The sequence below is a fragment of the Manis javanica genome, chromosome 1 (assembly GCF_040802235.1).
Source record: "Manis javanica isolate MJ-LG chromosome 1, MJ_LKY, whole genome shotgun sequence".
NCBI classification, from domain to species: Eukaryota; Metazoa; Chordata; class Mammalia; order Pholidota; family Manidae; genus Manis; species Manis javanica.
The window spans coordinates 169,709,257-169,734,707 of NC_133156.1; the positions used below are offsets into that span (position 1 = coordinate 169,709,257).

General features: G+C 36.6%; 1 protein-coding gene across 15 annotated transcripts in view; it reads left to right on the forward strand.

Moving 5' to 3' along the window:
- Nucleotides 1–25,451, forward strand: part of IMMT (inner membrane mitochondrial protein) — a 50,531-nt gene that overhangs the window by 15,272 nt on the left and 9,808 nt on the right. For 2 of the 15 annotated variants that reach the window (XM_037011973.2, XM_073241459.1), the window contains exons 2-10: nt 8,369–8,442; nt 9,118–9,307; nt 13,202–13,313; nt 15,144–15,281; nt 15,645–15,740; nt 18,362–18,498; nt 21,777–21,880; nt 23,127–23,262; nt 23,803–23,932. In XM_037011973.2, coding sequence (XP_036867868.1) covers nt 8,369–8,442; nt 9,118–9,307; nt 13,202–13,313; nt 15,144–15,281; nt 15,645–15,740; nt 18,362–18,498; nt 21,777–21,880; nt 23,127–23,262; nt 23,803–23,932 — 1,117 coding nt within the window. Of the gene's footprint in view, nt 1–8,368; nt 8,443–9,117; nt 9,308–13,201; nt 13,314–15,143; nt 15,282–15,644; nt 15,749–18,361; nt 18,499–21,776; nt 21,905–23,126; nt 23,263–23,802; nt 23,933–25,451 lie in introns of those variants that run through there. The other 13 variants (XM_037011975.2, XM_073241478.1, XM_037011974.2 and 10 more) reach the window with 9 other exon arrangements.

Below are 25,451 nucleotides of genomic sequence, written 5' to 3' on the forward strand. Positions count from 1 at the left end.
CTTACACTGCCCTTTATTAGTAAATTAGTAACAAAGGCCTACCCTTGTTCAAGGGAAGGGTACTTAGAACTCACTTTGGAGGAGAATCAAGATTCTGGAAGAGTATATGATACAGGAAATATTGTTGCAGTGGATTTTGGATAGCATAGTCTACCCTTTAGCCATAGCTTAATCCCTCTCACATACAGCTTTCCTTGAAACCCTCCAAAACTGCATCTCATCACAGTATTAGGCTTAGATTAAAGGACCAGGACCATGTCATCTAAATCAGATTCCTCTGCAGATAAGACATCTTAGATGGGGCTGGGTCTCTAGGGTACAGCTCCCTAAACACTTTTCCTTTCTATCTAAAGATCTATGAACTAGAGAAAGTTATCTTCTCCTCATATATCCAACATACAGTACAGTGTGACAGGCATTCTAGACACTTATTCACAAAGGAAAAGGACATGCATAGCAGTCTCTGTTCCATCACACTGTTCCAAATGTAAAATCTAGCTGAGTCCTTCTGCTTGGCATGAGTCTTCAGAACTCTTAGCTTTATTCTCTGAGCTTCTGGCTTCACCTTTTGAATCATCCTTTTCTGGGAAATGTAGCCTGTTTGCATCTGAGTCATTTTCTTAGACTGTTTCCTGTCTATACAAGTTCAAGAGTCTGAAAGCCTCTTTCTTTGCATTTGTACTTTCCCCCTTTAAATCCAAGCTGGCATATTTTCATCAGTACATTTCTCTTGGTGAGTTTCCTGTGGGTCTTACTAGGGTTTTCCTCCACTGTATAAAAGCCAAGCCCACAAATCTTACCAAGGTAAGACCTTCTGCATTTTGGGCTTACCTGTGAGGCTGCTGTTGAGTAAAACCCCTAAGATTCTCAGTGGCCCTGTTTAACAAAAAGAATATGGGAAGCATGCCCTTAAGATACCATAGTGGTCTTTTCTGTATGTAAAAATGTTCTGTCAGGAGCACATCCTTAGATCTTTCTGAAGTTTTAATGGATCTTTGCTGCCTGGAGAGGCTGATAATGAGTTTTATTTTTGAATCCACAAAGTCCTGGCTCTTTTATATTTTCCTTAAATTTTGCTTGAAAGCTAAGTGGTTTTTTTTTTTTTTGAAACTCATTTCTACCCTTATCATACTCTGGTGAAAGAAACCAGTTGGCATTTTTGAACATTCTGCTTGAAAGTATCTTTAACTAAATCTATCAGTTCATTAGGTATAGCTATAGCTGTACCTAATTTTCTATTTAGCATGTCTACCCACAGGTGACAATTCTGATCAACTTCTACCACTATATAACAAGGCTCCCTTTCTTTTCCAAGTTCCAAAAACATTTTTCTCATTTTTCTTAAGCACTTAACAGTACCTCCATGAAGACCATCAGGCTTCTGCTAAATCTCTTCAAGGCCTTCTAACTTTCACCCTCTACCCTCCAGTCCCAAAGTCATTACCATGTGCTTTGTTTTGTTGCAGCAGCCCTCCACTTCCAAGGACAGTCATCTGGTTATAGCTGTATAACAGTCACCCTGGACTTAGTGGTATTAAATAACAGCATCATTACTTGTTACGATGAATAAATATTATAATAACACATTTATTTTATAATAATATATGATAATATGATTTTATATTTTATAATATAGTTTTAGTCTATTAATAACTGTTATTTATATAATATATAAAGCACATAACTAAAAACACTTATTTTATAAGAACTATATATTATCTCTTAGTTCTAAAGGTTTCTAAGAACTCTGTTAGGAGGTTCATGAGGTCTCATGAGCTTGCAAGTTTCTGGAAAAGTGGCAGGATTCTAGAAAAGCATATGGGATGTGAATTGTAACAACTCTTGGAACTGTGCCACAATTAATAAATGAAAATCAAAAGACCCTACAACTGGTCATCAGAAGATGACTGGATAAAAGGATAAGAAGAATCAAGCCTTTGTTCTGTCTTTCTTATATATACTATTGGGTAGCCAAATTGCAGATGAGAGGAAACATCTATGTCATGTACTAAATGAAAAATAATAGAATTTGAGACCACTGTTTGCAACTGCCAGTAAATTAGTGGATCTAGAGATTGTACATCCACACAATTGATAACATCACAGAAAGAGAGACAACCAGACATTATGTGTCTCCTGATGAAAGAACACACCACCACCTAAAGTTTTTTCAAAGAGTAAACCTGAGTCTGAGCAAGTGTCTGGATCCAACTCCAGTTTGTAGGAAATACAGAGGACAAGAACATGTTAAATTGCACCTTGAACAAAATCCAGGCTATGGAAAATTATACAAGTCAAGCAACCCAAGTTCTTCAGCAGATTAGTTAATGGAGGGAAAACATATAGATTAATAGAGACTTTGAAAATGTCATTTTTTTAAATAGGCAAAACTAAGCTATAGGGTCTAGGGACTAAGATTTGGGTGATAAAAACCATAAAAAACTTAAAATTTCTCAATTAAAGCTCTACTTAGGACATTAAATTCTGTATAGAATATGAGGGTAGGCTAATGAATAGGATACTTACATTTTTTTTTACCACGTTACTTTTTTAAAATTAATTTTGTTGTCATTAATCTACAATTACATGAAGAACATTATGTTTACTAGGGTCCCCCTTCACCAAATCCCCCCCACAAACCCCATTACAGTACCGTCCATCAGTGCAGCAAGACGCCGTAGAATCACTACTTGTCTTCTCTGTGTTGCACAGCCCTCCCCATGCCCCCCCAACATTATACATGTTAATCGTAATGTCCCCTTTCTTTTTCCCAATCCTTATCCCCCCTTCCCTCCCTTTCTCCCCAGTCCCTTTCCCTTTGGTAACTGTTAGTCCATTCTTAGGTTCTATGATTCTGCTGCTGTTTTGTTCCTTCAGTCTTTCTTTGTTCCTATAGTCTTTGGGTTTGAGGTGAGTCTCTTGTAAGCAGCATAGAGATGGGTCTTGCTTTTTTATCCATTCTATTATTCTGTGTCTTTTGATTGGTGCATTCAGTCCATTTACATTTAGGGTGATTATTGAAAGATATGTACTTATTGCCATTGCAGGCTTTAGATTCATGGTTGCCAAAGGTTCAAGGTTAGCTTCTTGAGTATCTTACTGTCTAACTTAACTCACTTACTGAGCTATTTTAGACACTGTCTGGTCATTCTTTATTTTTCTCCCTTGTTATTCCTCCTCCTCTGTTCTTTATATGTTGGTTGTTTTATTCTGTGCTCTTTTGTGCTTCCTTGAACTGCTTTTGTGGGTAGTTGATTTTATTTTTTGCCTTTAGTTAGTATTTGGTTGGTCTGCTTTCTTTGCTGTGATTTTATTTTCTCTGGTGACATATATTTAGTTTTAGAAGTGCTCCCATCTAGAGCAGTCCCTCTAAAATACCCTGTAGAGGTGGTTTGTGGGAGGCAAATTCCCTCAACTTTTGCTTGTCTGGGAATTGTTTAATCCCTCATTCATATTTAAATGATAGTCGTGCTGGATACAGTATTCTTGGTTCAAGGCCCTTCTCTTTCATTGCATTAAGTATATCATGCCATTCTCTTCTGGCCTTGTAAGGGTTCTGTTGAGAAGTCCGATGATAGCCTGATGGGTTTTTCTTTGTAGGTGACCTTTTTCCTCTCTCTAGCTGCCTTTAAAACTCTGTCCTTGTTCTTGATCTTTGCCATTTTAATGATTATGTGTCATGGTGTTGTCCTCCTTGGATCCTTTCTGTTGGGAGTTCTGTACACTTCCATGGTCTGATCAATTATTTTCTCCCCCAGTTTGGGGAACTTCTCAGCAATTATTTCTTCAAATACTCTTTCTATTTCTTTTTCTCTCTCTTCTTCTGGTACCCCTATAATGTGGATATTGTTCCTTCTGGATTGGTCACACAGTTAGTTCTCTTAATATTGTTTGATTCCTGGAAATCCTTTTATCTCTCTCTGCGTCAGCTTCTATGTGTTCCTGTTCTCTGGTTTCTATTCCATCAATGGCCTCTTGCATCTTATCCATCCTGTTTATAAATCCTTCCAGAGATTGTTTCATTTCTGTAATCTCCCTCCGGACGTCTGTAATCTCCCTCCGGACTTCATCCCTTAGCTCTTGCATATTTCTCTGCATCTCCATCAGTGTGGTTATGAGCTTTATTTTTAATTCTTTTTCAGGAAGACTGGTTAGGTCTATCTCCTTCTCAGGGTTTGCCTCTGTGATCTTGGTCTGTATCAATTTCTTCTGCCTTTTCATGGCGATAGATATATTTGTGGGGAGCCGGCGCGTGTGTTGGGTAAGAGAAAGTCCCTTCTTGCCAGTTTATGGCCTTCCTCTCCTGGGAGAACAGCAGCCTCTAGTGGCTTGTGCTGGGCAGCTGCATGCAGATGGGGCTTCTGATCTTGCCCAGCCGCTATGGAGTTTATTTAGCTCTGCAGTTGCTGTGGACATGGCTGGCCTCAGGCTGCTGCTCCAATATGGCGGAGCCGCTTCAGCGGGGGACCAGGCGGGAGGTTGTTTATCGCGGTGAGGGGCCTCCAAGCTGCGCTGCGAGGGTTCAGGCACCCACAGCTCCCTGAGGTTCACAGCTGCTTGGCTAAGTGTCCCAGGGCACTTCCGTCCAGCTGTGGGGTCCCTGTCTCTTTAAGACTGTCAAAAAGCACTCGCTTTTCTTTGTCCCAGGTGCGCCGGCTGTGGGGACCCGCTCACAGGTCTTACTGTCCTGTTTCCCTAGTATCCAGCACCCCATGCATGCACTGTGTCTGCGCTCTGGTGCGGATGGCTGGGGCTGGCTGATTAGCAGTCCTGGGCTCCCTCTCCCTCCCCGCTCCGACTTCTCTTCTCCTGCCCGGAGCTGGGGTGTGGGGCCTCGGGTCCCGCCGGGCCAGGGCTTGTATATTACCCCCTTTGCGAGGCGCTGGGTTCTCGCAGGTGTGGATGTAGTCTGGATGTTGTCCTGTGTCTTCTGGTCTCTCTTTTAGGATTAGCTGTATTTGTTGTATTTTCAAAAATATATTTGGTTTTGGGAGGAGATTTCCGCTGCTCTACTCACGCCGCCACCTTGGTTCTCTTCTTTTGGGGGATACTTATATTTTTAAAAATCAAGAGCCACTTTCAGATAAAAACCCTATTTGAGTCATGATACAATCATCATTTCTACTTTTTTTCTTATACAGAAGTGTGCACCTTTTTATTTCTATCATTTTTGGTCATAAAATAAACTTTTTCACATCTCCCTGCCTAAATCAGGGTTCACTTTACAATTGATCATGTGTTGTTTAATTAAAAGCATTTTTGTAGCTCAACTTTCAAAATATGAAATAAAAACAATATCCAGAGGAATTTGATGAAAGAATAATACTGGAAGAGAGGGCCAGCTATATTAGATGAAAAGCGAATTTGAAAATGCAGTAGTTAAAACATTGTGGCTTTAGTGTATGAGGAGGTAGATCAGTGGAACAATATAGGAAATATAAATACATCAAAGTGTGTTTAGTATATTTTAAAGCATATTTTAAAGGTGGCGTTTCAAATCATTGGGAAAAATGGATTTTTCAGACTGTAATTTAGGGACAATTGAAGAGATGTGTGGAAAAAAATTAAGTTGAATCTATGCCTTACACTTGGTTCAAAGATTTAAATGTAAAAATGTGAAACCATGAGAGTAGAAGAAACCGTGGAAAAATTGTTACAATCTAAGGATAGATTTCTAAAACTACAGGAAAGCCTAGAAACCATAAGAGATTGGCAGTTTTGACTGTAAAAGTAATGTTTACATGGCATAAGCTATTGTAAGCAAAGATAAAAATTAGGTCACAAACTGGATAAATACATTTGCAGTTAGCAGACACATAGCTAATTTCTCTTCATACATAAAAAGCACTGAAAAGAATATGAAAAGGGTCAGTCATATTTAAAAGTGGTCAAAGGATATGCTCTGATAGTTCATAGTAAAGGAAATAAAAGTAGATCATAAATATATGAAAAAATGCACAGTCATAACAAAGGAAGTTGGGACTAAAACTGCACTGAAAGTATTTTGGAAAGGCTATGAGAAAACATACTTTTCATGATTAGAGGACACTTTGGCTAATTTGGCAGTATTGATCAACATTGCAAATTTTACTTGAAGAACTGACCCAGAATGATGTCTGTTTCTCAGGCAGCATTGTTTATTGTAATAAAAATTTAAACTAAACCTCCATCAATGTCTGTCAAAAGGGGACCAGTTAAATACATTAAGAAATATCCGTAAAATGGAATACTGAATCTCTATAAAATCTGCTAAGAAGATTTCTTGTATTGATAGAGAATGCTCTCAAACACATATTGTTGAATGAACATTAGTACAGACTGGGTATGTATTATGGTATCATTTGTGTAAAGGTTGTGTGTCCAGAATTCTGTCACAATATACCTCATTTTGTGATATGAAAGAGATGGCCAGTTCTACATTTGAATTGCAGATTAATATGCAACAACCTTAACTTTTTCTACAGTAAACTTAAAATATTTTATAAGAATCTTAAGGTTAAAAATATATCACACCAAAAAATCCAGTAAATTTGGCACTGAAGCAGTATTATGTCTAGGAGAAAAAGTGCTCTTAGGATATACAAGAAACCGACAGCATTGGTTGTCTATGGAGCAGGGGATCTGAGTGGCTGAGGGACAGAAGTATGAGGGAGACCATACTGTATACCCAACTAACTGATTTGAATCTTGATTTAAAATTTTACATTTTAATACCAGGAATTTAAACTTACATCAGATACATTGTGTCAAAAGGAAACAAGTCAGATGAAAGAAAAGTAGAAGATGGATAAAGTAAAAAATAAATATTAATGTGAATTAGGGTGTTCTCAACTTCTGATGTTTAATTTGACTTCATACACCCCAGCCAGTTATCCATTACTATGTTTGCTGCATGATATTCCAGTAAACTAATTATCTACCATTAACAGTGACTTAACTTTTGACTTGATACATTCTTGTACCTCTAGAGGTAAAAAATATAGTCTTAAATAAATATAACTTTAATGGTTTCTAATATTTCCTCCTTAAGTCAACAAAATGGATTTGTTGACAAATAAAAGTAGATGCAGTTCTGTTTAAAATTTCATGTTACCTACTTTACAGAACAGTAGGAAAACACCTTTTCCTATTAAATGCAGTTAAAAAATGTTGAGAGTTCTGTTTAGGTAATAATTGAAATATGTTTAAAATACCAATTATAGCTTCTCTACATTTTTGTAAAACATCTGTTTTGTGTTTTTTTCCTGAAATGTGTTCGTACATTAATTTGGTGTGTAAGTTTAGGTCTTGGCAAATGGAACATAAATAGCAACTATACCTCCAATGTAATTTCATGTGCCCTTTGATCATGTGATAAATTTTCTTTAAGCTTATGGTATTTCTGAAAGGAAGTTTTTGTTTTTCTGATATTCCTTGGATACAATTTCATCAAGGAACTTAGAGAAAACATTTTTTTCCCCCTTGTCACAGTTTGATTTTATACTTGATATAGAGAAGGATTTTATTTATGGATGTAATAAATTTGAAATTTCAGATTAATACCTGTGCATGGCTTAAGTTTATCAAAACCTTCCCCCAAAAGTATTTATATGCACATTTATTTATTTTGTTTAAGGGATCCAATATTAAGCAACATCTGAGTTTATGTGCTTTACTTTGATTAAAACAAATCACAAAGCATTGCTCTGATCACTTGCTTTTGTGTAAAGATAGAATGGTTACATGGAGATGAGTATTTACTTGAGCATTTACAACATCCGTTAAAATATTTTCTCAAACTATTGGCTGTAGTCTGTTTGATACACTAGCATAAACCAAGAATGAACTTTTATATTCAGATGAATATCTCTAGGAATTGATTGGACACACAGTTACCTTATAGAAGGGGAAACTTGGTTTCTGGATAAGTCAAGCTGAGGGTTGGATCTCGCCTTTGAGTGGATTTGAATGCATCCTATAATGCAATGTTTTTAGCTAGACTGTGGGTGGTTTTTCAGATGTCTAAGTTTACAGAGTAATAGATATTTTATATTATTTTTTCTTGTGAATTATTAAGAAAGCATATGGCAGATTCCAATTGTATCCAAGCAATAGCATACATAACTCTTAAGAGTGCTAATTTGAGTCTGATAATATATATATATTTTTTAATCTTAGAAGTAATTTTTTATGAGTCTTGGGGTTCAGGAAGCATCACTTTTTTTAAGGGCCTATAAGGTATGTTTCATGGCAAATTGATTTCTGAAAGTAAAATAAATTTTTGTTTAATGAAGACATTTGTAATAAAGTTTTAATTCTGAGTTACCAACACTAAAAGCTTCCCAGATACCTTCTGCATTGGTTGTGATGTTTTCTCTTTCTTCTTAAGAGTTGTCTCTGTGGAAAGTTTGTCCTCCGTCCAGTACAACCATGCCGTAGATACTCTTCTTCGGGAAGTTCTAGGTATGTAGTATATCTCCTTGTAAGCGAGCTTGTAGCTGTGCTAAGAGGCGTGTGTGTTTGTGTTTTGTTAAGGGGTATGAACACCAGAGCTTTGCTGTAATACTTTTTGGAGTATTATTTATTTCTAGGTGAAAATTTATTACAATGCACCTTTTAGTTCTTTGGTAATTGGATGGCCTCTAAGGCACACCTCCCCTACCCTCCTTACCATTTTATGCAAATAGATTTAGGTCCAGAACACAGCACATTATAACTTAAAAAGTGTTTGTTGTATTTGATATTTGTATTATCTTACTTTTGTAAAGGGTTTATTTTACTGTATTTACATAAATGTTTTAAGGGGAGAGGAGCTTTGAAAGGTGGTGACATAAAGGAAATCTCATGTTTGTGAAATCTTGAATTTTAAGTATTAAAGGGTAGATTGCTTCATTCTTCCTATTTGAGATACACATGTATTTAAAGAAATTTTAGTTACCCATAAGTAAATGTTATTTCTATTGCAGACATTTTAAAACAAATCAGGGAAAGGTGCAGCTGTGGTGATAAACTTGGCTGCTGGGATCTGAATCTGTGGTAGAGAAGTAGAGGTTGGAGGTCTTCGAGACTTTATGTTGGTCTAGGGAAGTAGGTTTAGGAAAGCCAAAAATATAAATGTTTCCTATTTCTTTGACTTAGGTTGTCTTCTGGCAAAATTGCTGGAGCTGGCCTTCTGTTTGTTGGTGGAGGTATTGGTGGCACTATCCTATATGCCAAATGGGATTCCCATTTCCGGGAAAGTGTAGAGAAAACCATACCTTACTCAGATAAACTCTTTGAGATGATTCTTGGTTCCCCACCTTATAATGTTCCATTGCCAAAGAAGCCGGTAAGAGTTTTACATTTTTCAGTTTATTTTAGTTTATCCTATGGGGTACTTTTAAAAGCAGGTTGTTTTCATCTTGAGAATATCTTGTATGTATAATTCAGTAGAACTTGCAAGATGTATGTTTGCCAGTTTTCTTTATCATTAATCTGTGGAGTTGGGTTTTTATTCCTTTGGAGTCACCTAACTGGCCCCATTTAGTGCATACCACATAGAAAATAATTGTGTGGCACCCAAGGTGAGTGGGGAGGCAGCTCAGGCTGAAGTTGCCCTGCCTGCCCTGTGGACTGAGGGGCACACTGTTTCAGCTATCAAGCTCTGATTTAAAACACTGAAAACATTGACATAGGGTGGCCATGACACAGAGCCCAAATGTTATATGTAGTTAGTATTGGTTCCTTTCAAGCCACAAAACAGTCACAAGTTTTTCAGCTACACACTGATTGAGTCACAGGAATATCCTCCAGTAATCCTGGAACTTTGTGCATATTCTTATGAGTTTCATCCTTTCCCATCAAGTTTAAATTTTTTTTAAAACATCTTAAATATTTCTTCAACAACTGCTTGAAAAAAAATTTACAAAAGAGAGCATGGGTTTTTGCTGATTTGATATTGGGCATTTCTTTATGCTGTGAGCTGGTCAGTTCTTTCTTAGACCTGGGTGAACTTATTTTCCAGTATCTAGCATAATCTAGAGACCAGTCCTATAACCATCATTATTTGGAAAAGCAAATTTCCTCTGATCCATGCATTCCCCAATCACGTTTTTTCAAAATGTTCTTGGTTAGTCTTCTACATCATTTATTCTTCCACGGACTTTAAAATATCTCTATGGGTGAGGGAGACAGTTTTGCAACTTGTAGTCAAGAAGCAGATTCCTGTGGATTCATTCTAAAATCCTGGGTCTATTTTAAGCCACATGACCCAGGAGAAATAGCTGGAAGCAATTGTGGGAGCATGAAATCAGGCTGAACTGTTCAGAATATTGTTCTTTTCATGCTTGACATGATTTCAAGTGTCATTCTTTGTAATGACCCCTTTATCCTTCTCAATATCTTTGCCCTTTTCTCACTCCACTTTAGCTACCCTGGTCAACATTTCTGCTTGGATTACTTGGCAAGTCTTTACGAATCACCTCAAAACTTACACTCTTTTTGGTTGCTTTTTTTTGTATCAAATGTAGTACCATGCTGTCAGATATCTATTGTTAGAATTCTTGAATTCCTCTTCATACTTGTTTGTATTTTGTTAGCTATCCTATTTTGTTTAATCTCTGGTATTTATTCTTTTTCATATCCAAATTAGCCTCCAAACTAGACCTGTTCCTCTTCCCTCACATGGCTTTTCCCATCTTCCTCCCAGTCTCCAACCCCCATCCAACCAAACTCTCCTAACATAATCTAGGCCAACCTCATATCAATACCAGAGAATATTCTAAAATACATGCTGTCATGGTTCCATGGTATTTTTATGATATCACTGATTATCAGGAACTTTTATCCATTTCCTATTGTTTAAAGGATAGAAGACCACAGAGTGTAAAAACTAGAGAGATTTTAGAGATTGTTTAACGTTCTGAATAAGGAAAGTGGAACCAGAAGTGGTTAAATGTTAGCCTAGTGTCAGGCTGTTGGTTCCTTCTGTAGGTGGTGATTTTTTACTGCTTGTTAGGTTGACATTCAATATGCTTGACAGTCTGGCTCTTTACCTTTCCAGCCTTATCTCTGAATGGTCCTCTACATAAAATTTTCGCTTTGTGCCATTTACTTTACAAATAAGCTGTGTGCTTTCCATTCATTCATTTATTCAACATATGTCAATCAAGTGATTATTATGTACCAGGAAGCAATGTCCCAAGGGCCTATGCTAAAACAGAGAACTAAAGACCATTTCATTTGCCTCAGCTCTTCTCATGGTAGTTTTCTGTCCAGAATGAGTCCTACCTTTTGCCTACTAGTGTTCCTTTTAATGCCTGCCTCCTTCACTACATAGACCAAAGTGAATTTTCTTACCTCTGAATTACAGTGGCAATTAGTGTTTTTATTTTTAATTACCATTTATTTAGTCATCTGTACTCTCGAACACTGTTAACCAGCTTGTTGCTTTTAGAAACTATGCATTTTATTTCGTGATAACCCTTTTAGTGCCAGCATGGTTATTTATGCATAGATAGTAAATACTGAGAGAAGATTAACTTAAAGTCTTTTGATGGACATGGAATAATACCTGCCTAAATGGAAACAAATATGTCCCTGGATGGGACTCAATTTCATAAAATTGTCATTTCTCTCAAATGTGTATTTCTCTTAAATTTGTATATATTTGCAAGAAATGACTTTTTATGATGTATTCAGGCACATCTAGTAAAAATTTTAATGAATTTTTTCAAAGGTTGAAGAGTAAGACAAGGTGATTTTAAAGCTCATATGGAAGAATAAATAATATACAAGACTTGCCAAGAACATTTTGAAAAGATGTTGGGTTGGGGAGGGGTCAGAGGACACTTGCTTTTCCAGATACTGACTTTGTTATAATCCTACTTCAATAAAACAGTAAGATTTTGACACAGGATTGGATAGTAGAGGAATAGAACAACTGACTCTGGAAATCATGTTTATACACAAACACATTTATTGTGAGTGTGAGTTGCTGGAACCTTCTGTGAAAGTGATCTGTTAATATCTGTTAAAAATATACAACTTCCTTTGACCCAGCAATTCCTCTTCTGTCAAACTATCCTACAGATACCACAATACAGTGCTTTTCATGGACACGGATGTTTAAGGAAACAATGCAGGAAATCATTTGAATGTCCAAAAGTACTACATTAGGGTCTGCAATTAAATTAGGATATTATACAGCTAAAAAGAATTTCTTGACCCAGAAGAGAATGCCCATGATATATATTGTTAAATGAAAAAAAAAAGTTACATGGTAATTTGTATAATATAACCCTATTTTAGTTTGTTTGAAGAAATGATAAATTGTATATGTTTATGTACCTGAGCTTATGGTTAGGGCAAGGATAGATTTCAGGCTTTTATCAGTAAGTAGCTGGGTAGAGTGCAGGATAAAGAGGCAAAAACCAGTGATATATCTTGATATTATTTTGCTTGTTATACTGAGCATGTATTTCATGATTTAAAAAATAATAACATTTTAATAAAAGAAAATGCGTATTTCCAGTTTCTGGTAGTGACAAAGTTCTGATTCATTTCTGTTATGTTTGAGTAGTCATATTAGGAATGTCTGAGTCTCACTACCAAGTTCTGGCAAAAAGTGGAACAATGTAGATTGTAAATGACAATATTGCTATTGCTCAGCAATTTTCTCTAGCACATCACCTGGCAGTCCTGTTAATGAACAGGTGCCTTGAACTTAAGGCAGGTGGAAATCGAGGAAGAAAAGAGTGGATATTACTCACAGTTGGGTTATGTATTTTAGTGTGCAGTTGCATGAGTCCTGGAGATTAAAGAAGCAAAAACTAATTTTCATATGACTCAGAGCCTCTAAAAATCATTTGTTTCTAGCTGAATGTACACAGAAGACAACATAGTTTGATTTAGAAAGCAAATGAAAAATAGCCTTCTCGATGTAAACGTAAAAGGAATGGTCTTCAAAAGAAAGGTCGTACACCATGTACTTTATTAGTTACATTAAAAGAAAACTTTGTTACTACTAGAATATGGCCTAGTCATTCGGAATAAAGTTTTTGGATTACATTTTTTTGTATGATGGCTTCTCTTACTATGGTTAATAAAATAAATTATTGTAGAGTGTTAACTTCGTGTTAAAAGCCTGAAAACCTTGACTTTTGAAATAATGCAAGTTATTGTATGCTCCCTTTTTAAAAAGCTAGTATTGTACCTGAAGTATTAAAGCTTTTTCATTTCCAAGATTCAGTCTGGTCCACTGAAAATCTCTAGTGTATCAGAGGTAATGAAAGAATCAAAACAGCCTGCCTCACAACTCCAAAAACAAAAGGGCGATGCTCCAGCTTCAACAACAGGTATCTATATTTAGAATCATTCTTTTAAAATTACACATAAATGAATTGTTTTACTATATTTGTTTCTATGGTCAAGAGGGGTATTTCTCCCCATGGAGAATTCTCTTGGTCTCTAGCTATTTCCTTGGGGAAGGAGAGTATTCTCACCTCTCTTTTTAGGGGTTGAGTGGGATACGGACATTACTGTGAACAGTTGCTGAGTGAGGGTAATGGTAAGACTTGTCTTACCTGCAACAAACTATTTTTCTTTTATATTTGTTTCCTCTGACTCCAATCCTTTTCTCTCTTTAGATTTTAGTCTTACTCTCTTTTGCCACTTCTTTTATCTACCTCTTCACAATTCTATCCTCCCTTCTTTCTTAATGATGAAAATATCTTGATCTGCAGGTATTTTTTTCTTTCATGATTTACCATTAATCCCACCCTAATTTGTAGCATTAACCTGACTCTAACCTGCTCAGTGCACGTTTGTTTTCCTCAATTACTTCTGCCTTTGATTAAATCACTTGACTTTCATTCAGCAAATGTTCACTGATTGTTGTGTGCCAGGCAATCTAGGTACTGGGGCTGTAGCAGTGAACAAATAGTAAAAACAAAAACGAACTCTGAATATTTCTTCGTAGGATGAGGAGAGGGAGATCATATGTAAATATATAAGTAATATGCAGAATGTCAGAGAGTGATAAGTGTGGGAGGAAATATGCTAATTTTAAATGGAGTGGGTAGGGAAAGTCTGACCAGGAAGGTGTCATTTGAACAAAGGCTAGAAAGAGGTGAGGGAGGGAGTAAGTCATAAAAGTCTGGTGGGGGAAAAGCATCCCAGGCAGAGGGATTAGCTAGGGCAAAGGCTTGGTATATTCTACTGAGGAGCACTTGGGGCTGGAGTGTAATAGAGAACTGTAGCAAGTGAGATCGGAGAGGGAGCAAAAAGCCTATTTGGCAGTCCTTGGAGGCCATTATAAGGATTTTGCTTTGTTTTCTGAGTAGGATGGCAAGGTGTCAGGAGGGTTCTGAGCCAGAGAATTGATCTGACTTTTATTCTAATATGCTCACTGGCTGTTGCTGAGAATAGAGAATGGCAGAGCAGGAGACCAGTTAATGGTCTTTGTAATAATCTGGCTTTATTTCTTAAAATAAGACCTTTGGTTTATTTAAAAGTTTTTTTCTCCATGTTGTTGCTTCTTCCTTCCTCTACCCCATTCTTCCTCTAGAATTATTCATTTTCTGTTCCATCAACACTTATTTATAATTCATAAGCTCTTGATTTTTCTCAACTTTCTTTCCTTTAAAAATAAGTATGAAATAATTTTTTTAACAAGTTCTGTTCTTTACTAACTCAGTGTCTTCACTCACTGTGTTTAAAACTATCATCCTCTCCTTACTCACCCCTCTTCTTTCATCTCTGCCACTCTTCAAAAACAATTAAAAATAATTTTCAGTTATTTTGTTTTGTCTGCCTTCTTCATTGCAGGCTCTTTTCTCCTTTATTGTTGTTTTCCCATGTTATGCAAATCTTTTGTCCATTTCTCATGTTAAGATATAGTACCATTTAGTATTGTTACTAGAAGACTTACTTGAGAATAGTGATGGTTAAAATGCAGGTGGATGCTAACAAGACTTCTTTCTCTTGTGCTTTCCCAGCCATTGTCCATTTTGGGTGGGTTTGTGTATGCAGCCAACAGTGCCTGTATCTGTGTTTGAATAGTGGCAACACATGCATTTATGTCCCTTAGGAGTCAGATGTGAAGGGGGTAGTAGTAGTAGTAGATTCCTGTGGTTTTTCAGTTAACCCAAGAAACTATAAATACCTTAAGTAACATATATTTATAGCACCCACAGAAGCAGCTCAAATTATTTCTGCAGCAGGTGATACACTGTCGGTCCAAGTCCCTGCGGTTCAGCATGAGGAATCTATAAAAACTGATCACCCTGAAATTGGTGAAGGAAAACCCAAGCGTGCAACTTCAGGTAGTTAAATTATTTATATATGTGGTTTTGTAAATATGTTCATCAGAACTACTAAATTACTAGGCAACCCCTAGACTCTATGTAAGTACACATTTATACTGGTTTTAAGCCTGCATATATGCTTAGGGAATTTTAAAAATTTCAAAGTCTGAGTAAGTCTTTGAAAAAAAGGAGTTTAAGAGCTGATCCCTTATTTCTTCATGTTGGAATCATTGACTGATGGTGTGGTTTTAGAATCCTTATCGCAAAAATACTCTCAGTTGATACTAGCTGGCAGGTACAAACAATAGTGTTTTATATCACTGTTAGCTTTTGAAGTTCTGTGCTGAAATTTGATTTCCTCTTATTTACTTTTGTTGCAAGAGGAAGCATCCTCAACTTCTGTAAGGGAGCGACCAGCTGAAGAAGTTGCAGCTCGCCTTGCACAACAGGAAAAGCAGGAACAAGTTAAGATTGAGTGTATGTAAACCAGACAGCTTCTTAAGTACCTGGGGTCATTTCTATCAGTTGCTCTCTTCTTCAACCATCAGCATAAGTTTCCCATCTATTAGCTAGTTGTGGTTTCTTTTGTTGCTTTAGTCACAGTGCTCTATTCACCATCTTTATTTCATCTTTTGTGTTCTTTCCATCTAAATTTCTTTTACCCAGGTGACAAGGTTTATTCTTAGTGTACAGTTGGTGACGCCTCCAAATAATACATGTACTTCCTCCATTTGTTTTTATAATGGTTAGTACTGAAGATTCTTTATACTCTGGGCAACAGAAATTATTTTGGTAACTTGCCTAAGAGTCTTTTAATTGTTAAATATATCAGTTTATTTGTGCAGGTCAGAATGGCTAACGCTCTGGTTTATTGCCCAGCCTTTGGACTCGCACTCCAGTAGCCCCTTCTCTGACTGTGGTAGCAGGTGGAACATGCCACACATAGTTGGTTTCCAGCTAACTGAAGCATATTCCTAAGTTTCAGTTTTATGTTTTTTGATGGCTTAAGAAAAGATGATATCTAAAAATATATTTTCCTATCTTAGTGGAATGCATTTTATTGTATTGTGCTGCATGAAGTACATTGATGTCTCTGGAGGTAGAGGTTATGTAGCTTATTGTTGGACTGGGAGGTATTTGTTTTAAATTCTTATGGCAGCTGTTTATAGTTTTTTTTTTTCTTCTCTCCACATCATTTATTACTGTTTGTCATTTTGCCTTGAGTAGTTTCTGTTTTCCTTCTAAAGAGTTGGTTCTGCCCTATTGTAAGGATGCAAGATAGAATTGTTTAAGGGGTAGAAGGGGCAGAATGAGCATAGGTGTAGGGCATTAGTTCAGCTGCTTGGATTTTGGTATTTGCTTTTGTCTTTTGCATTCTTCTGAGTTCCTAGTCATGTTGCAAATAATTGAGTATGTTAAATAAATGATTTCTAAATAAGTGAAATGTTTCCGTACTTTCTTCCTATTTCCTAATTTTTCCTGAATTCTCTACTACTTCAAATCAAGATAATTTTTTTCTCTTACTCATATTTTTCTATACTTTCTACTTCTCTCCTTTTATCTTATGGACACCTTGAAGTAAGTCATAAATTTAAGATGGGCTCTTTGTGTTGTTTTATCGTGTCCCTCTTTCTTTTGTCCAGTTCTTTATTTTGGGAAGTGAGAAAGTTTTTAGAATTTTGTGCATTACCTCTTAGTTTTCTCCCAAACTTTACTTAAAAAATTTGAGTGTGTATGATTTTTATTAAGAATCAGAGCACAAAAATATCAAGTGGGGCTGCATCAAACAAAAAAATGTACATACAACAACAAAAAAATCAACAGAAGGAAAAGGCAACTATGGAGCAGGAGAAAATATTTGCAAACCATGTATCTGATTAGGGGTTAATAATGTAACATATATATATGGAACTCATATACACATAACAAAAACAAAAACAAAAAGCAGGCACAGCAAATAGACCTTTGAAGAGGACTTCACGCCAGCAACCTGAACTCCTGGGATTTGTAGGCCACTGTGAAGTGGTTTACTTGCACTTGGATGTCCACCATTAACTCATCCATGTTCCCTCCCTAGCCTCTCTCCTTGTAGCCCTCCTTTACATCCCTCTCTTTATATCCTCTGTGTCTTTAGTTGAACTTGCATCTTGCATTCATACCTTGGCATTTTCTCATTTTAGCTTTCTCTTTTATCTGTGTTGCAGGGGTTACATGTGTGGTTCATAGGTTCCATTTGTTCATCTCTAGCCTGTGCTGCTTTTGTTCAAAATTGCCGTTTGTTTTTGACTTACAAGTGTATTTTCATTTTTTGGATATCTGATAAATTATTCTCACTGGCCTTCAGATGACCATTTTTCCATGTTAGAATTATATTGAAAATCATCCCTTGCTTTACTTTAAAAAAAAAAACTGTTCCTTTTTGATTCCTGAAGCAGCATCTAGAAATGTGATCTTAACTGGTGGTAGCCTCTTGAACACTGGTGTCTGCTCTTCCATGATTTTTTTGTGGAAAAATACTGTCTGTTCCCAGGCTACCTTTTCTTTCTTTCTTTGCATGTTTTCTTGCTTGTATTCTTTCTCTTGTCTGTTACCTCCTTATATCTTGTTGAAATAGGTGATTTGCTGTGAGTATATTTTCTTGCTGAGGATATGAAAATGGGCTCCTCTTTCCCCTGGGTCTATCTACATATATGTTTATTATTTAAAATGAAAAATGCTGGTGGTTATGCTGAATTGATAACCTCTAATAGATAAAAAGGGCTATAGTGGACTAAACCTTTTTCTTCCCACCACTTGAAGTAGCTGTTAGCCTTCTTTAAGCAATTAAAAAAAAAAACTGAAACACTTTTTATTTTGAAAAATTTCAGATGTACATGAAAGTAAAAATGGCATAAAGACTCATCATCCAGATTCAACAATTATTGTTTTGTCATACTTTTAAATGGAGCTTTGATTTTCTTAATCTGTATGTTTATTTTTTTATATTTTTGGGGGAAATGAAGTGGGAGATTCAATAGGAGAAGAGGGAAAGTTTAAAATGAAGTCATTTAGTGGGAAGGAATCTTTTTTTTTTTTTTAACTGTTCTTTTTTACTTTAGCTCTAGCCAAGAGCTTAGAAGATGCTCTGAGTCAAACTGCTCGCATCAGTCAGCAGGCCATCATAGCTCAGAATGCTGCGGTCCAGGCCGTCAGTGCGCACTCCAACATACTGAAAGCAGCCATGGACAATTCTGAGGTGAGCAAAAGAAGCAGGAGACATGGGGTGTTTTAGAGACTGATTGTAATCCTATTATGGACTTTCTTTCACTAAGTGAAGACCATCTAGGGTAATTATCTTTTTAAACAAAACAAGGAAAACCTTTAATTGTTCTCTTTAATGAATTTTATATATGGTGCTTTATCTCACAACAATGATATGGTACTAGAACTAGTTCAGATTTGCTTCCTGTCTTAATAGTGCTTGAATGCATTTGTTATTTGCTTTCTGGGTTTTTGTTTTGTTTTAAAATTGCCAGTCATTTTTTAAATAAACTTTTTGAGGTACATTTAGATTGACACACAGTTGTAAGAAATAATATCGAGAGATCCCATGTAACCCCAAACACCAGCTGTTTTTAACTGATTATTTAACTTACATTGAACACTTGAAAGAATAATTGCATTGATTTAAAAATGTAATACTGGGACTCAGTAAATTTCCTTTGTAATTACATGCAGTTATTCAGTTTATAAAAATGTACCTTGACACCAAGTCATTTAAATAAAATAAGTATGTAAACTATAAATCTTAGGAATCAGGATTGTACATGATCAGTAACTTTGTCACTGTAACTGTTTGGTTTTTAAAAAATTTAGATATACTTCACATTGTTTTAGTCATGAGTACATATATTACAAAAGAGTTAAATTAGACCTCTGATGTAAGCAGCCAGAGAACACAACCTTTGAAAACTTGAAGCAAATTCTTTTTTATTCAAAGCTCAGGAAAAAAGTTTAATTTGCTATCAGAATTCAGTCAGAAAAGTGGAAACCACAAAGAATTTTTAATATGCTGCTTATGCAGGTGTGGGAAGACTGGAAATGGCATGATTTCAGGAGTTTAGCTCAAAACCAAGTATAGACCGGTATTTTCAGAAGGACACTGATTAGAAGCTTTAAATGTCCCTGGTACTGCTATGGTGGAAGACTCCATAAAAGGGTACTTCCTTGTTCCACTGAATGTGTAGGATGCAGTGCAGCCTGACTACTGCGGTCAAGATTTTACAGCTAAAGGACACCATATAGTAGCAGTTAACTAGATTAGGGAGTATTAGCTGGTGTTACAAATTAGTTAGGAAAATGTGTGAAGACAAATTTTCAAATGTTAAAAGTGGACTCTCTCAGCTTCTCTTTCTTCTAGTACAAGAAGCTAGGTGCACATGGGTTCTGTAATATATAGTGAATTGCCTTCTCAAAGCAATATTTGGAAACAGACTTCATATAATCAAAGGGGAATCTAGTGTCTGTGTACAAGGCAGCATATCCTTGGACTTCTATAAGCAGAAATACCTTCAACAAAGGGAGAGAAATTTTTGACCTCCAGATGTCTTTACACTTATGTGATTTATGAATCTTTTTGGGTTAGTTATGAAAAATCCTCCTTAATAAAATACCAGGATCTTCTAACAGCATACTATAGTGTCTTGGCAAATTTGTTATACCTGACAAGAAGCTGAAATGACTGAAACTAGCATCCTTTCTTGATGTCTTTTATTTTGCAAGATGGCTCAGATGGGGAGTTCACTGAAACATCAACTTCAGTATTTTCCATAGCCTCAAAACCTTGTCCTTCAATTGTGTATATTGGCAACAGACCACAATGTGTTAGCATTGTCACCAATAGAAAGCACAGGTATTTTCCTATCACTTTATAGTACTTGCATCTCTCTTAAAATACTATTTCTAAGGATATTTATTAGTCCTACCACTAGATCTTGGGTTCTATTTCACAAAATTAAAAAAAAATTATGAACACATTTCAGTATAATTGGGTTCCTTTGTAATCTCGTAGTTTCATTTTAAGCATTTAAAAATTGCATTTTGAGAAGCTTCCTTGGTCTGCTGCAGGTCCTATGGCAAGGCTAATCCAAGCTTAAGGGACTTGTTTCTTTAAACTCTCCACTGATAATAGATGTACGTTTAAAATGGAGACCACGCTAGTAGATGTCAGTGGGAGCATAATGTGGACGGTGGTTCTGAAGGACAGTTCTGCATGCTCCAAACCATACTTGTGCTTAGCCCTTGTCCCAAAGTAGCAGGCCTAGGCTGCAGAGGCAGAACTGTCATCTTTCTAGCAAGGGAAAATAGAAGTTGGGCGTCCAGGGCCCAGGATGCCTTGTTGAGATGGCAGTCATGTTCTGGGTGTGTAACTTAGCATCCCCTGCAGTGACCCTCTTTGGGTGATTTGAAATACAATTACTGAATCAGTTCAGTTGTTTTTCCTAAATAAAAGTATTCTGTAGTAATTTAGTAGTTCCTGTTTATCTCCAGAGCCCTAAGCACAGTGTACTTACAAGATAAGCCGTAAGATGGTTTTACTTCATGTCTACCCATAACACACTCACTTTATGCACTTGGCAAAAGGAACAAGAGGGAAAAAAGCATTTAAAATAGTTAATAGTTAATTTAAAAGTAATTTAAAATAGTTCAGACAATTCCAAATAACATTCTACTCATTGTGTATGTAATGCAGAATGAGGGGAGGATGGAAGCCAGACTTGTATCTTTCAGTGATCTCAGTTCCTGGCACCTGTCAGAGAGAGCATCTTGCTGCACTGAGTGTGATTGTAGTGTTAGAGGTGGTTTTTTGCCTCTATTTGGTATGACGTGTCCCCTAAATATGAGCTAGCTCTGCTCAGTAGAAGGAGAAGTAGTAAAAACATGTTGGACCTGCCTTAAGAATTTTCAGAGACTTTATATATATATATAATTCACATCCTATAAAATTCAGCTCACGGGTGGCTTTTACAGTAGTTGATTTTCACCTAAACAAATTAGAGTCATTCTTTAGGATAATGTTTTAGAGAAATAAGGAACTTACAAATGTATAAACTTTCTACTTATCCTTAAACTATAATTTTGATTGACAGACATGCAATTAAAATTTTAACTTGGTGCTTCATTAAATAATATTTAATCAACAAATAATTCATGAAAAGTTACTGTTACTGACCTTCTGTGCTTCAAAGCTCCTTTTGAGAATGTAGCACAGATATCTTGTTAGAAAATGCTTATATGCACTGGAACACAGTCTTCTACAGTTTTGACTGGGGGGATAGTTGGTGGGAGATGGTTTTTGCACTTTTTTGATCCTAACCATGAACCTTAGATAAAGAGTTCCTACTCTGGAGAAATATTGTCTGTAAGTTTTTAGCTTTGAATGTAATGTTAGTTGTTTCTGCATTTAGTCATGTTAACCTGTCCTGTGACAATGATAGCAGCTATTCATGTTTACATAGTCTGAACTTTGTTTAGATTGCAGGTGAGAAGAAGTCAGCTCAGTGGCGCACAGTCGAAGGTGCGTTGAAGGAACGCAGGAAGGCAGTAGATGAGGCGGCTGATGCCCTTCTCAAAGCCAAGTAATTACTCATGGACTTCAACAAGTAATTAGGGCCTCCTGGTGGCTTCTTTGGGCTGGGTTTTCTTTGTACTGTTTGGATAGAAAGAGGAGGCAGAGAAACCCTTCCCTTCTGCTCCTGTACTTGGTCTGTATTAGTATCAGGAACACAGAGGTTTTGAAAAGGAGTGAGGTAATAAAATAGGCTAAAATAAATGTGGCAGAAATCTATGAAAGGATCTTGTAGACATAAAAAACAGTTTTTCTTTGGGTTATTGCTTAGGTGATATATCTCCACAGATTTACCAAGATTCTGTCATAATTTGCAAATTTTTCTGGGATGGTTTGAGCAGTTTTATCAGAATTTAGAGAGTATGTCACAATAATCTCTCTGCCTTAACTACCAAGTAGTTAGTATATAATAGGTTTAGTTTTGTGACCTTGAGTCCTGGGAACTGGCTAAAACTAGGATCAAGCAAGCAAACCAAGTACAAGGTCAACTTCTGATGATGAAAACCTGCATTTGAATAAGGTTCTCATAATGATGGAATCTTGTCATTCAAAATTTTGCTGTTTTTTTGTAAGGAAATATTTATTATTGATAGAGAAAGAGAAGCCTTTTAATAAAGCCAGCATATCATTTAGGAGAATTAAGACATTATGTTCACATCATGAGACCATTAGTCAGGGCTCTGAGTTCTGTATTTTGTAATGGGTAGACCACAGTTCATCTGATTTGGGAAACATTCTGAATTGTGAGAGAGTTTCTGAATCCCTGAGACCCAGCTGTTTGCTCAGTAAGCTTATTGGCTTCCTCCCTCCTTTTGCTTTCCTTAAACTCTCTCTTTCGCAGGGGAGTTAGCCTAATCCTTGCAGAAGCTGCTACTTATTGAGTGCTCTCAATGTGCCAGGTGCTGTATGGATACTTCTCATGAATACCCCTAATCCTTACTTAAGAGTGAGCAGCAAAGAAGCTGATCTGGGAGTTGAGTCCACGTCTACTGAGTTCTGAAGCCTGTGTGTTTTCCTATACACCATGCTACTTCCTGGTTCACTGTAGTAAATCTAGCTTCTGGGCCAGGTGCCTTCAGGTTTTGGTGAGGAAAGCTGCTCTGTTTACTGACCACGAAAAAGTATTGAGTAATTTTTTTCAAATTACATTTTTTTTCAAAGACTTTTAACAATTGTATGTTGTACTGATGTCAGACTCTTTAGTAAAGTTGACAAAGAATAATACTATATCTCTGTTTTGTGTTTTTGGTTTCCAGAGAAGAGTTAGAGAAGATGAAAAGTATAATTGAAAATGCAAAGAAACAAGAGTTTGCTGGGGCCAAATCTCATATAACTGCTGCAGAGGGGAAACTTCACAACATGATAGTTGATCTGGATAATGTAGTCCAAAAGGTGTGTTTCTTAGGTCTTTTATAAGTATTTTTTATTTTAAAATATTATCCTTTAGTCAAAGGCTTTTAAGAAATCAGGAAAAGAATAAGATTCCTGCCTTCTCTCTCCCTCCTGCAAAGACTCTGGTTGTTACTAATTTTAAAAACTTTCCTTGGATACAAAGTAGATAGTTCAGTATTATTGACATGTTTTATAATAGGCAACATTTTTGGTCATGGCTATTAGCACTTAGGGAAATTTCCATTTTGTAGCATATCTTCTGTCTGCACTTGTGCAGTCTGTACAGGTGGTTTCCTGTGGCCCCAAGAAAGGCACAAGACACAGTAAGATGGGAAAGGGCTTTTCTATGCATTTGAATAGAATTAGAAGGAAACAAAGACAAGGCTTATGTTTTTCTTTCTAAGATTTAGATTTCTCTTTCTCTATTTTTTATACGTTCCCGACCAAATGTAAATAAATAAGTGGATATAATTTTTAGGGTTTGGAATATTTATGGTACTTTTTGTTCACCTTAACCACATACCCCTTGTATTTTTTCAGGTCCAAGCAGCTCAGTCTGAGGCTAAAGTTGTGTCTCAGTATCATGAGCTGGTGGTTCAAGCTCGGGATGACTTTAGGCGAGAGCTGGACAGTATCACTCCAGAAGTCTTGCCAGGGTGGAAAGGGATGAGTAAGTACAACTTGAAGTGTTGCTGCTTTCCTTTTTCATTTTTTTAACAACTGATCAACTAAATTTGCCTCAATTCCATTCTTCTAGTACATCCCTTTTGGGGTACAGCATGGTGTTTTCAACATTGTGTTTGAGCACAGCCATGACAGGTGACACACCTGTGACAGCAGTCCCAGGGTTTTAGCCATGGTGGACACAAGGTCCAGCTAGTGTTTAATTACATATCCATGATTCCATTCTGGTTTCTGCTACTCAGAAAACAGTTCGGAATCCATGTGAGTGAGAGTGACATTATAACCTTCACTATATTAGAATATTTTTTATATATATATCCTAATCCTAGGGATATATATATATAGCCAACCTAGGGAGTCTAGGTTGGCTGAATATTTTATATATATATATAAAATTATTCAAAACCTTTGGTGCTTTAAAAATATTCTTAATGAATTACTTATGTCACTCCTTAGGACTGCTCTGTGACAACCTTGTGGTTGAAAACTCACCTGGGGACGTGTAGCAAACGGAAATGGGTTGTATGGCTGTTACTTGCACATAGCTGAGACTGCAGGGAACTTTGGTGGTTAAGTAATTACGTAGTGTAACTGTAGGGAATAGTTGCATAGCAAAATAATATTTAAATCCCAGTGCCAGAAACTGAACATGAGGTAGGATCTGAAGAACTGGTATTAGAGGCCTCTGTGGCTTGAAGGTGATAAGGTTGCACCATGGCACATGGCTTGCCTAAGAAGCGCAGTTAATGAAGACCAGTGCAGGAATTTTATCTGCAGGATGGTGTGCCAGGGAGGTTTAATGGCAAGAAGTGGAGTCAAGGCTATCAAAAAATAACTTGAACATTTAGTTGCTCTTTTGAGTGCAGTTGATGCACATAAGAGGAAAATACCAAACTCCTATCAGTGAAAATTATTTAAAGCAGGACTTATAAGAGAGGATAAAATGGAGACACACACCCAAAGTGCAATCTGGGAACAGTGAATCTTGTTTGCATATTGTTGTTTAATCTGATTAGCAGCTAGCAAAGAGGGCAGCCTGGACAGCTGGCTGTTAAGCCACATATGCACCATTTCCCTCATCACAATTCTCCAAGGGCTGCTCATCATGGAAATCACAGCTGAAACAGATATTTTCACTGCAGACACTTTCCTGCTCATCTTCATCTTCCATAAATCACTCTACCACATTACCTTGTTTTACCCTTCTGAAATTCTTATCCACTGTTTTTTGTGTTTATTGTATATCTCTGTCCATTGGTGTAAGCTCCTTAGTGTAAAAGTGACATTGCTAGATAGTAGGGAGTCTAGGTTGGCTGAAATAAATGAAATAAGTTTGAAAGGGCAGGACAGGCTTTGCCTGTGGAGTTAGTTACAAGTGCCATACCTAGAACTTTGCATTCCCTTATCTAAAATACCTGTCTTTGGTCTTCTCACTAGGCTAAATCCTACTAATTTTTCCATGCCAGCCTCTGAAGGTCTTAACTTTTAAAAACTTTTGCTTATTT